This window comes from Humulus lupulus, chromosome 3 (genome assembly GCF_963169125.1).
Source record: "Humulus lupulus chromosome 3, drHumLupu1.1, whole genome shotgun sequence".
Lineage (NCBI taxonomy): Eukaryota > Viridiplantae > Streptophyta > Magnoliopsida > Rosales > Cannabaceae > Humulus > Humulus lupulus.
In genome coordinates, this window is record NC_084795.1 from 78,084,203 (window position 1) to 78,097,708 (window position 13,506).

A 13,506-nucleotide genomic window follows, 5' to 3' on the forward strand; every position below is an offset into this window, starting at 1 on the left:
ATCAGTTATTTAATTGTTCCTTTTTAAATATGATTTAAATTAAATAATTATAATAGATAAGTTTTAATTTGAATTATATTTTTAATAAAATAAAGATTAATTAATTAGATTAATTATCTGTATAAAAACTGATAGACCAATACTTTCAGGAAGATGATTCTCTCGCTAAGACAGAAGCGATAGTTTTCCTAAACCTAAAAACAATTCAATTCATCTTCTCTCAATCAAACCTCTCTAGATCTCATGTGTTGAGTACATCTAGAGAGTCATAAATCAACCTTTTGAATTCTACGTGCCCACACACATCCTTGTGTGTTCGAGGATTGGTTTGGAAAATCAAGGTGTAAGCTTTCAGAACTTGGATTGAAAGATCGTTGATTTTATACAAAAAGATTTGAGAACACTTGATAGGCTAAAAGAGGTAAAATATAATCTGATTGTATGTGATTTAATATATATATATATATATATGTGTGTGTGTGTGATCTTGGTCGGTATTAATAAATATTAAAAATGGCTCATTCCCCCTGTGTATCTTTGATTTGTTCTTTTAATACCAACAGTCCTAGCCCTATATATAGATGGCTAAGGGTAATTAATTCCCTAATGAGGGTTAATTACATATATTCTCCCTTAATGGGGCTTTACATGAGTAATAAATGGTAAATTCCTTCAGTAATGTGCTGGTGGGGCCCTACATATCTTAGTGGGCCCAATTACGAGGTATTAACGCACTACTTTTTGGGGGTAGCACGTCCCTGTCAGTGTCAGGGGGTAACTACACGTTTTCCCATGTCAAACGGCATCGTGAGACATCCTGCTTGTCGCTTGTACGGATTCGACACCATGATTTATGCAACATTGAGTGTGAGATGGATGCTTGTGGTCCAGGGTCGCTGTGCTTAACTCCTGGAAACTCTACTCCATCTCCGGAGTGGGAATCTCACAGACTTGGAAGACTTGAATGGAGGAAGTGTGATTTGGAATAACATTCTGTATGTAGTTCTCAGGAAGTAGCTTTCCACGAGAACATACTTCTTCAGAGGTGGTGGACGGTGAATTAAAGCAAGGCTTTCCTTCCGGGGAACCCCAGGCAAGCTCAATGAGACTTAACTAGCTTCCGTGAAGGCTTAATTACTCTTAATGTATGCCATGTGTCACTTTGTGAAAACACGGACAACAAACGTGATACTATTTAGTATACTGCATGGTTACTTTTAAAAGCTACATTTTCATTGTTTTTAAAATCATTTAAGATACAAATTGGTTACATTTTGATATATGGCTAAATTTTTTGGTATGCCATAAATTTAAAGCAACCAACAAACTTAGTAAGTTACTAAAAAGAGTCTTCTTATGTTCTATTTTAAAGTTACCAAACAATATCCTAAAGAAACTATTTTAAAAAAGTTACTTGAAATGTTTCTAAAATAGCTTTAAAGTTGTTTAGAATACCATATGGTATCTTTTAAATGTAAAATAAGAATACAAAATTTGGTATATTAAATTTTTTTAAGTTTAAAATTTAGTTACTTTTTAGTTAACAAAATAATGGCAAAAAAAAAACTAAAAAGTAGTTTTTTATTCTGGCCATCTTCTCCGACGACGGCGAAAAAATTTATACTTTCCATATATCAAAATGACCACATTGAAGAGTAGGTCGCGATGATACCACTCCTGAGCCCAACCGACTAGTGGCGTGGCCGGAAAAGATTTATGAAGTTAATGAGAAGAAAAAGAAAGAGATAAAGCTGTAAAAAAACAAAAAACCTGAAGAAAAAAATTGATACACCAAAAACGGTAATAACGTAAATTAAATAAGGCACGATATTTTTATAATCAAGTTACAAAAAAGGGTACCAAGTGTAAATTTTCCTTTTTTTATTGTCATTTATTTATTTATATGGAATTTATAATTTGTTAATTTTTTTAATAAAATATATGACTTTTTGTTTTTCATATAAATCAAAATTTTGAAAATAAGCCATAGTTAGTTTATGACTTAATAAGTTGTAATATTTTTCAATAGCATTTTAATCATTTTTATTTAAAAGTTTTGTTGTATTATGTTTTGACACATTTATTAAAACTGATTTAGCACATTTTTTAAATACAATTTATATAAATTTAGTAACATTAAAGTAACTAGTTACTAATATTTTTCAATAATATGATAGTAATTAGTTACTAAACAAGCAATAGTATTTCAATTGGAAACTCATAACCACATAGAAAACTAAAAACATTTATCAAGTTATTAATCTAAAAAAATTAGCACAAAAAAACAAGAAAAGTTACACAATCCTTCTCCTTACATAAGGATATTCGAAATATACTTCTCCTAAAAATATTTGCAAAAATACATTATCGATTCCCCCCTCCCCAACTTTCTCTCTCTTCTTCTTTTTCTTCCATGGTCGACCACTGCTAATGTCAGCATGTGTTGTCTAGATGTGTTAGTTGGCCACTTAAACCCATAGCCCCCAAGCCATGTTGCTCTACTCGCTGCCAGCCATCATATACAATAGTAACATTAATAATATTTTATTTGTATTATTTGCTTTAGTTTTATTTGCATGTATAATAAATTTCTTGTTTGATTGATTATGCTTCAATTTTTTCCCTCAAAGATGGTGAATTTTAAAAATTTTAAAAATAAAAAAATATATTTTATGAATTGGAGTAGAAAAGTATGATTATAATAAAATTATAAATTAATAAATATTGCATGATTATAATATGACCCCGACCACCACTACCCAATAATTTATAATTTTCTTTCTTCTTTTTTTCTTTGAGGAATATCACTTTTCTACTAGCCACATCATCTTTTTCTACTCCACATATTTTTTTATATTTGTTTGATGTATTTAATTTTTAATATTCACTATCTTTGAGGAAAAAAATTGAAGCATAATTAATCAAACAAGAAATTTATTGTACATGCAAATAGAACTAAAGCAAATAGTACAAATAAAATATTATTAAAGTTACTATTGTATATAATTTTTTCAAAGTTTTATTATTTAAATAAAAAGAAGTAAAAAATATATAATTTTTAAAGTATTATTTTTATTTATTTTAATTAATTATACACGTGGCGACGTCAGTGCCCAAACTGCTAAAATAATAAAATTAAAATTAAAATATATAAATTTACAAGGGTAAATAATCATTTGGTATCTTATGTTTTATTGAAATACAACCTTGGTACTCTATATTTTAATAATGCACATCTGGTACCTTGTAATTTAAAATCATACATATGTAAGATTTCAAATTACAAGGTACCAAATGAGTATTATTGAAAACATAAGTATTGATGCGGTTTTTTGGTAACAGAGGATTTAGAAATCCAACAGTAGAGAGACTAGGCTTTTAATAAACTGAAAAAGAAAGAAATGATAAAAAGCAAGAACATGAAATATACTTTCACGATTTTACGTGGTTCAGTTGTTAAAATTCACCTAGTCGATGAGTCGCTCTTATTGACCTGTTTAGGACTTTTTATGAAATCGTTTATGACAATTTCAACAGAGTTTTGGCATACAGAAAGTCGATCTCTTTCACTGTCCATTCCCCTTGAATTTATAGGAGATTTTCATGGACAATTTTGGGTAAATGTACATTAATATGGTAACTTACAAATTTGGGTAACTTTCCATTTACATAAATACATAATTGCCTATCAATTTTATACCCATCATATCGCATAATATATACATACTAAAATATAGGCATTTATTAGGCGTATAAGGAATCTTCGAGTCTTATGGGATCCTTCACTGTGCATCATAGTTAGGCTTCCGCGAGCTAGACGCTCTCCTCGAACTGGGTGTTGTTGGACTAATCCAAACTGATGCAGATCATGTTCAGAGTTTCATGAGGATGACCGGGTGATATATAGCTCGAACTAAATTGTTGGCATAAGAGGTGATCTGGAGACTCTCAAGCTCGAGCTGCTCACTCCAGAGTTAACAAGATACTCTTTATATGTACATTTTCTTTATACGCTTGTCTTCCATATGTACCCAGTGCTGAGTAATTAAGCTCGTATTTTTGTGGTACAACATTTGCCCACAAGTCCTTGCTCATGCATGACGTCATGTCTAACATGCACAGGAGGGACTTTCTTGCTTCTGCTATAGGGAATCGTGCTCACTTACCCACTTGAGTATGGGACACGTGTCTGATGTTCACTAGCACTTGTTCTGGGCTTCAAGTACTGTGACTGCTGTCCTGTCACCCTTTTGTCGTTGCTCAGGATATTTAACTCAGGCCCTTGGATCTCGAAGTTATCTAATCGTGTGACTTAGATTAGTTCCTGAATTTTATGTATAAATAGGAAAACGAAGTCTGGGCCTCACCACCTTTGCATTCAACATTTTCCTCTTCTCTTTCTTCTTCTCCAAAACACTCAAAGCAATCTGCATTTCCTTGTTTCCCAGAAACTCTAAGGCTCTCACTCTCGGGTTCTGTTAGCGTTTCCTATTCTTCCCCCACTTTCTTTACTTCATCGACCAAGAAACAAAACTCTAAGTATTTTTATATCTGGCTAAAATTTCTTTTTCTTATTTTCCAATAAGTTTTACGAAATTTTCCAATATTTTTGACCTGTTTCGGGCTTGTACAAGTTTAGTTGAGGTTTTATATGTAGCTAGAACGGATAGCATTAGGAACAACTAGGAATAATGCACCAAAGAAAATGGGCCAACTTCTAGGTTTTCGAGAGGTGAACATTTGAATATTTGGGTTTTAAGATTTGAGGGTTTTTAGGTTCAGTTTTAGGTAGCATAAGGGTCACAGTATTTAGAGTGGTTTTGCATTAAATCGCTTTCGAAAGAGGTACTAGGTCTGACACACAAATCTCAAAGTATCAGGGGTTTCCCGAGGTTATGGTGCGTAATTTATGACTGTGCGTCAACTCATATAATAGTATTAGATGAAAATTTAGCTCGTAGGTAACTTAGGTTGAGTAAATCGATTCTAAAACTCTAGGTTGTCCTTAATTCTATTATGGAAGCTAGGTTATATCCTAGGTCGCCTCTAACAGGCCGCTTTGTCACCAGACAAACTAAATTATGGCCAGCTAGAAGAAGAAATCAGTAGCAAGCTCCTCCTCCCAGAACAAAAATAAAGACAAGTAGGTCTCCTCCGAGACCCCAATTCCCCATTTTTCCCCAGTGGTGGAAAGGCAAGTCGAGGTTGGACCTGATGCCTTCTTCGAGGATGAGCGCACTGAGTCTTGAATAAAGACATAGGACAAGGTGAACAAAATCTTATTGAGTCACGGGATTGAGATGGGTTCCAAAATACTTATTGTCTCCCTCCATTGGATGGTGAGCGGAGCTGCACCCCACTCCAAGACGAATTTGGAGCGTGGAGTGATGAGCACTTGAAGGTAGGTGTCTTCCTTCCCCTAGACTAATACTTCATAGACTTTTTAAACTATGTTGAACTGGCACCGTTCCATCTCCCCCCGAACTCGTATCGGCTTCTGGCGGGGTTGAAATATTTATTTTTTAAGCATGAGTGGGAAGTCCCCACTTCTGCCGATATTATGTATTTTTTCTACATCAAGGCCCATCTAGAGATAAAGGGCTAAGGTGATGGTTTCTACTACCTCACCAGATTCCCAAACACAACTTCTGTCATTGATCTCCCCAACCATCTGAGTGACTTTAAAGACGTATTCTTTATGTCCAATGGGTTCGAGAACTATATGCATAAATACTTCAACCGTCATCGTAAGTTTCTCAGCCTTGTGAATTCCTTATCTGAATCATTTACTTTTGCTAATTTAATCACTGATTCTGACTGAGTTATTGTTTCATGCAACTATTTACAAGAGAACGGAACGATATGTGACCTTGGGAGGTCAATACAAAACCTTGGCCAACCGCACTGCCCCAGAGAAGGAGTGCAGGGCGGTTGTAAATGATGCCACAATGGTGAAATGTGGTCTGATCAAAGAAGGTCAAACCTTGAGGCTACGATCTCGAGCTCCAGTTGCGGAGGAGGTCAAGGAGGAAGAACAAGAGGAGGTTGCACCCTTGGTGCGCAAGAGGCTTGCTGAGGTGGCCTTGAGAATTGAGGGAAGACAAGGACGAGCATAGTCGGGGGCAATAGCCGGCACCTCTGGTCAAGGTAATGTTGACAAGGACATAAATAGATCTGCTGCTGAATTTATTTTGGCTTGGCATGACCCAAGACAAGTCATGAACAACAATTATGAAAATTTGGACCTAGATGTCACACTTTAACAGTGTGTGGATCATCTAGTTGTCTGCCACGACCTGTCTCTCCTTAAATATACTATAATAGTGGACAACACCCTTAGGTTCAAGTCAACCATTTTTAACCAGTATGGGACCAACCTTCTGACCTGGGAGTCCATTCACCAGGGTAGTCATGCTTTTGGCATCTCCCAGCTTGAGTATGAACCTAGTCCGGTTGAGGTGTTCGAACCTAGTGAGCCTCGTGAGATAATCCTTTTAGAATCATCCCCACCTTTGGGCATTTGCAAATTAGAGGTCGAGTCCATCCCGGATCAGAATCTGGAGCTAGTCATAGTCGTTTCCCTCTCTAGCTAGGAGGGTAGGATTTTCTCCTTTTTGCTTTGTATTATCTCGACTCGTTCCTTGGATCTAAATCTTTTTCCCATTCTCTTTCAGAAGAAAACATGGACCTAAAGAGTGCCTTCAAGCCTGTTGGGGCTGGAGGTGGACCTGTCGTCAAGAAGATGAGGATGTCAAAGAAAACCCCCTCCGGAGTTGGAGCCGCCACTAGATCCCCTACAGGTGCCAACTTCAGCCAAAAGCAGCAGCAACCAAAATAGAAGCTCGGGTAAAAACAATTACAATACAAGAAGCCCCCCCCCCCCCCCCGACTCTTCCTCGTAAACCTGCTCTGATTCCTCAAGTTATTCAAGGTGTGACCCCATCTGTGCAACTTTTAGTTATGCTGCTTGAGGTCAGGAGGATCCTGGAAGCACTCTGTGGGCCCCTCCATAAGAAGGCAAACCACCTGGTGGGCCATGCCAATCAAGTGAATATTAAGGACCTGAGAGCCATAGAGGAGCATCCCTCGAAGAATTTTCTGGAGTCAGCCTTGGAAATGACTCTGACTGTAAGTTATCCTTTTTATTTACACATTTTTTTTGCTTAGTTTCTCTCCTTTCACGAGCTAACCCTGCTATTTTTTATTGCAGTCTTATTTGGCCCAAATCTGCTGCATTGCCCAAATCCGAGCTGAAAGGGATGAGGCCAGGGCCACCCTAGAGGAGGCTAAGAATGACCTAAAGATATTCTGGGACAGCGAGGGATTCACCAAGGAATAGGTCATGGAGGTGAGCCAACATCGAGACCTTCTGTCTGAGGAAGCTGACGTACTTAAAAAAAGGCTTTCCGAGGTCGAAGAAAAAGCCAAACAGGATACTGAGAAGGCCAAGCAGGAGGTCTCTGAGGCAACGTGCTCTCTGAAGGAAATGCTTTATCGGTGCTAGGTGTACAACCAGAAAGGAGACTTCTCATTCGTGGAGGCAGAAATTTGGGGTCGATACCTCGCCAAGCTCCAGGACCGGTTATCGAAAGAGCCCTTCGAGACCATGGAGGCTCTTGGGATTGCTGATGGAGGTGATGAAGAGGTGACATCACACGAGAAAGTTTTCGGAGCTCGGTGATGTCTAGGGCATCCTCTTCTTTTTTTTCTTATTATTTATGTTTCATTTTGGGTTCTTTGAACCCTTTGTAACCAGGCTTTGAAAGCTAAGACAATTGCCTTCAGGCTTAATTCAAGGTTATTTTTCCTTGAGTTATTTACATACTTATTTGGTGCGTGTTTTATTAATTTCTTTTGTTCCCTTTATCTATTATTTAGCCATGTTTATGAACTTAAAAAGTCCTTGTACATTTTCATAGTCATAGGGGTTAGCTTTAGATCGAGATAAATGCCTGATGGCTCGACCAATTAATTCTGGTCGATGACCTAGTTATATCCAGGGGTTTGGTCACCTAATAGCATTATACCTGTTAAGAATCAGGCATCGAGCCTAGTTATATCCAGGATTCTTGTACCTAGTTGAATTCTATGTTTTGTTTTACTTTGAATTTTCTTAACATAATTTGTATTCAGAATTTCTTTGAAAACTCGACCTTTAAAAAGCAGCAGAGTAATCAATTTTCCAAATTCTAAGTTGCACAAATTTTATCTAAATTTTTTGAATACTTCAAAGAATCTTCAAGGGTCATATGCCCCCCAAGCGATCTAGAATAAAAGATCAAAATTTATGAATATTCTAGATCACTTTTACAAAATAAACTCGTGCTAAATTACTAGAACAAGATATAAAACATTGGTGCCACATTTAAAAGACATTGCAACCCTGCATTATTCAACTAAAATAAAATGAATTTTATAAACAAGCCTTACAAGGAATAAAAAAATGTTAAAAAGTATTAAAATCTAACAAAGTTATTGTTACAAATTTTCTACACGCAAGTATACGCGTTCGTTTAACAAGTAATATAATGTAAGAAATGTCGAACCCACAAGGACTGTTACCAAGTACCAATCATTAATCCTAATATTCTATTTGGTTAACGATAATTTGATTATAAGAATTATGTAAAACTATTGAAACAAGAACGTAATTGCAAGAATAAAAGATAACAAAGGAAATAGAATTCAATAATTAAATGAACTAGGGAAATTAACTTCATCTACCATCCACTTTATATTTCAGTAATACAAATTATACTATTCAATTCTCTCTCGTGATAGCAGGTCAACAAAAGTAACTTATATTCGTACTAGGATATACAAGTCTCAACCTTATGTAAATTTTCTACATCTCTATGATAAATGAACATAAGACACGCATTAAGTAAGACAACCCTAAGGCTACACAGACCAAATAGGTACTCTCGTCCTATAATGAAATCTATGTCTATTCAATTACAATATAATCAATTCTCACTTCTCAGATTTCGAATCAAAATCATATAAATCATGTAATAGATGGCCAGTCAATCCCAAGCATTAAGCATACATTCGAATAGATCACAAGATAGAATAGAAATCATAAAACTTGCATTAATTCAATATAAAATTTCAGAAGAATCCATTAACACCCTAGAAAAAGAGTTTAGTTCATGACAAAATTCATAATAATCATAGAAGAATTAAAAAGCATCCAAACTATAGAAATTAAAAGTATAAAAGAAGAAAAACTATGATAAGTTCTTTGATTCCACTTGCAATCCTCCACAATGTGCCTCCATCCATCTCCTAGGGTTAATCTCCTCTTAAAAACTTCCTTAAGAAAGTTTTTATAGTCCCTAATTAATTATGTCCGAAAGGACAAAATTACCCTAAATTCGGCTTCCGTACGGACTGGCCCTGCGGTGCTGATGTGTAGAGTCGTAGCTCTAATGTGCTTCGCATTCCAGATTTTGTCTATGGAGTATGTAGCATCGCAGCTCTGTCTGGTAGAGCCGCAACTCTAATTCCCATTTTAATAGAGCCTCAACTCTGTCTCCCTAGTGCCTCAGCACTAATTCTGGCTGATTTCTTTTTTCTTCTCTGTAACTCTTAGGGCTGCGGCTCTACAACATAGAGTTGCAGCTCTAATTCCAAAATTTCACCAAATCATTAATTTGACCCTCGGTTTCGCCCAGTTTCCATTCCTTAGCCCGTTTAACACCATTTCTTCAAGAATTAAGCGCTTTCCTCCAATTTCAAGCCATTTCCTTAATAATCACACTTAATCCTGAAAACACAATAAACACCCGCATAATATCGCACAAAACCGAATAAAAGACTAAAATTGCATCTTAAAACACGCCATAAAAACATACCAAAACTAATCCTAACAAATTCCCCCAAACTTATCCTTTACTCGCCCTCGAGTAAAGAACACAACTAAGACTCGATAAACCTAAACAAACCAAATTGACAACCATAAAATAGCCTAAAAAATCATGAATACCATATGCATATAATTCTAAAGAAAAGTAACGTGCCACTTCAAAAATTAATCAAGAATTTCAATCAAAATATTTCACCCATTCACTGTAATCCACCAGTACTCATGCTCATTCACTCATAACCAATAAATGTAAACAATTGAACCAATCTATGCATGCCAAATTCGCACCATCAATCCACTCAACATGGTTATTCCATATGCTTGCTTTACTTACTATTCTCCACTAGTGTAAGCAAATACACACTTAAAAATCAATAGGGCTTTACAAAGCTTGTAATAGATGGCTTAGGTAAAGGTGGATGAGAAGACTTTTTAGGCTCAAGTATACCATAAGCATTCAAACCAAGCAACCTATCCCTTTAACTCAACTTCACATCCCACTGTCACCCCTTTTTTTCTGTTTTCTTTTTTCAAGATTGAGAAAAGTTGACTTTTTATTCATCACATTTTTTTTCAAACTACATTCCCCCAAACATAGATTTTTCAATAAATAACTTAAGGAATGTAGTTTATTTTGAATTTATAATTTCTTTTCTCTTCTTCAATCTTTTTTTTATGCACTGAGTAACCACATGTTTCTACATATGTCACTTAAACATTCACTCCCCCCTCCAATCAAAATATATGTTTTTATGCTCATGGTATAGGAAAAAGGGAGTAATGAATACACTAATGCAAGTATAGGCTCAAAACATGTGTTAACCAATGAAAAAGGTCAATTGTAAGGCTCAAATAGGGTAACTAGAGATCAAAATATATAAGGGTTAGCTTGAAAGGCTCAATCGTTCCAAAGATGGCATATATCCTCTTCTTAAGTGTGTATTGTTTAGGATTTCGTCTCAAATAACAAGCAAGCAAGTTCTAGAAAAATGTCAACTTGTACAATCCACGATCCAAATTCAACATGCATATACAAAGTTCAGCTCCCACATTTACAACTATAAGAAATAGTTCAAACAAGTATTCAATTAAACACAGTGAAGTGACAAAGTATTTCAATCAAGCACACAAATTGTTTTTATATGCACAACTCTTCGGATTATACAGCATAGCATTCACTCAATCTCATCGGTAACAAATTATCAACTTGGTTTACACTCTAACAATACCGTGAAAACTAGACTCAAACACAATAACAACCAATACTCAACTTAAAAAACAACAAAGAAATGAAAAGCTAAAAATAAATCCCTTCCCTTAAACATAAGACTAACATTGTCCCCAATGTTAAACTCAAATAAAAAGAAGAGACTTACCTGTGACCCCCATTGGATAACATTAAAATGGAGGAGGAGGTGGAGTGGGAGTTGTGCAAAAAAAAATTATGATGGAAACCCTTAAATTTTGTTTTTGGGCCCAATTGGCGCTGCGACGTTGGTGTATAGAGCTGCGACTCTAATTTGGACTTTTCTCAGCACTTGCTCTCTGACTTTCCTAGAGTTGCGGCTCTAATTTCTCCCAAAATCCTCAATGCCTCTGACTTAGGCAGTGTTGCAGCTCTAACTTCTTGAGTTGCGGCTCTAATTCAAATTTTCTAGCTCTTCCCCTTCTGATCACATTAGAGTTGCGACTCTAATTTCTAGAGCTACGACTCTAATTCCATTTTTGTGCTACTTTGCTGCTCTTTCTTCTTCTTTTTTCACGTTTTTCACGGATTTAATTACATAAAATATTTATAAAAACTAAACAAAAATAAAATAAAATAAAATATTTCAACTAAAAATAGCATAAAATCGAAAATAACGAAAACATAAACTTGAGATGCCTCTCAAAGGTGCTGTCGTTAACGTCATTTAGCCGGACGCTGACCACTTTCTTAAATTCAACTGGGTTCAAACCACCCCTCATGTCCTTAAGAGCCATAGTATCATGAGAAGACACTCATTTCTTAATATTGCACATTTTTGGAACTTTCCACTGCTCATAAAGCAATCGAGCTTTCTCACTAAAGATCTTTTCACTTTATGACGAATTGTTCGCTTTCCACCTTCAACCATAGATTTCTTCTTAGTAAATTTCAGCTTATCACCCTTACTTTCCACCACATCAACTCTACAACAAGTTGGAACCTCCTTTGCTGCAAAAACATTAAATGTTACCTCTTCTTTTTGCACCCGGAACTTCAACTCGCCTTTTTTCACGTCTATTAAGGCCCTACCAGTTGCTAAAAATGGTCTTCCAAGAATAATTGGCACGTTTGTATCTTCCTCCATATCCAAAACTATAAAACCTACTGGGAAGATGAACTTATCGACCTTTACTAACACATCTTCTATGATCCCCCTCAGATGAGCTAGTGATCGATCTGCTAATTGTAGTGTACCAGTGGTTGGCTTTGCCTCACCCAAACCAAGTCTTTTGAATACTGATAGAGGCATGAGATTGTTGCTGGCTCCCATATCACATAGTGCGTGCTTACACTCAAAGTTACCAATTGTGCATGAGATTGTGAAACTTCCAGGATCCATCAACTTCTGTGGAAGCTTCCTTTGTAGAATAGCGCTACACTTTTTTGTCAATGCCACAGTTTCGTAGTCCTCCATCTTTCTCTTCTTTGATAAAATATCTTTCATGAACTTAACGTAACTGGCCATCTTTTCTAACGCTTCTGCAAAGGGGATGTTGATATGTAGTGTAACGCCCTACTTCCTTAGAGTCGTTACTAAGTGAGTTTAAAATGTACAATTAACTTGCTAATCGAGGTTTTAGGTTAAAAGTGTATCTAAACTATAATAAAAATCATGTAGTATGAAAATGCAGCCATTCACTGAAAATTATAAAGTGTTATACATTTGGGATCTCAAAATATTGTTTAGAAATATTTACAACTCAAAATATAATTAAAGTCAACTAGATGACAAAATTAGGTTTAATACACACCATCTCCCAAAAATACCCCTGGCCGTGGCAGCCAGGCAGGTCGAACATGTACACGTCACTTCACGCTCTTCGTACTCATGGTTGATCGACCTTTCCCTTGCCCTTACCTGCACCATAGAGCACCCGTGAGCCGAAGCCTAGCAAGAAAACTCCACACAAGTAATCAACATATGCACAACTATCAATTAGCATATAACAAAGTTGCCAATAGGCTAAACACATAACGGCCATGCCGTCCTAGGCACTTTACCAGGCCCTGGGCTCGCGGTCTACATCGTGAGGATATCCCAGGTATCCTATAGGGGTCTCACCCTGGCAACTTGCACTCTACGTGCTTAACGCTGCTCCCGGCCCCTTTCCATACTCGGCCTTCGCCGTTCCCGACCCTTGTCTTTCTCGGCCTTCGCCGTTCCCGGCCCTTGCCGTACATTTACAGATATGCAACACATAGCATAAACTTAACAAGTAATTAAGCAAATACAAACATAATTAATGGGGCTACGCCCTGCAACACAATCACATAGGGTCATGCCTTGCAATACAAACTATAGAGCCACACCCTGCTCTATGGGTACAACAGTTTTCTTACCTGTGTCCTAAGATTTTCGAGAACCGATTTCCCGAGCACAGTCCTCTAG

General features: G+C 36.4%; 1 protein-coding gene across 1 annotated transcript; it reads right to left on the reverse strand.

Annotated features, from left to right (window-relative positions):
* Positions 1-11,945: 11,945 nt before the first annotated feature.
* On the reverse strand, positions 11,946-12,582 carry LOC133824434 (uncharacterized). The gene is made up of 2 exons (XM_062257314.1): positions 12,088-12,582; positions 11,946-11,975 (listed from the first exon to the last, which is right to left on the reverse strand). Exons 1-2 carry the CDS (start codon positions 12,580-12,582, stop codon positions 11,946-11,948), a joined length of 525 nt encoding a protein of 174 aa, XP_062113298.1.
* Positions 12,583-13,506: the final 924 nt, after the last annotated feature.

Excerpts from the sequence above, each read along its gene's own strand:
- LOC133824434 (XM_062257314.1), bottom strand. The coding sequence starts at position 12,582 with ATGGCCAGTTACGTTAAGTTCATGAAAGATATTTTATCAAAGAAGAGA. Across the intron at positions 11,976-12,087 it reads TCCGGGTGCAAAAAGAAGAG|GTGGAAAGCGAACAATTCGT; the intron begins GTAACATTTAAT and ends CTATGGTTGAAG.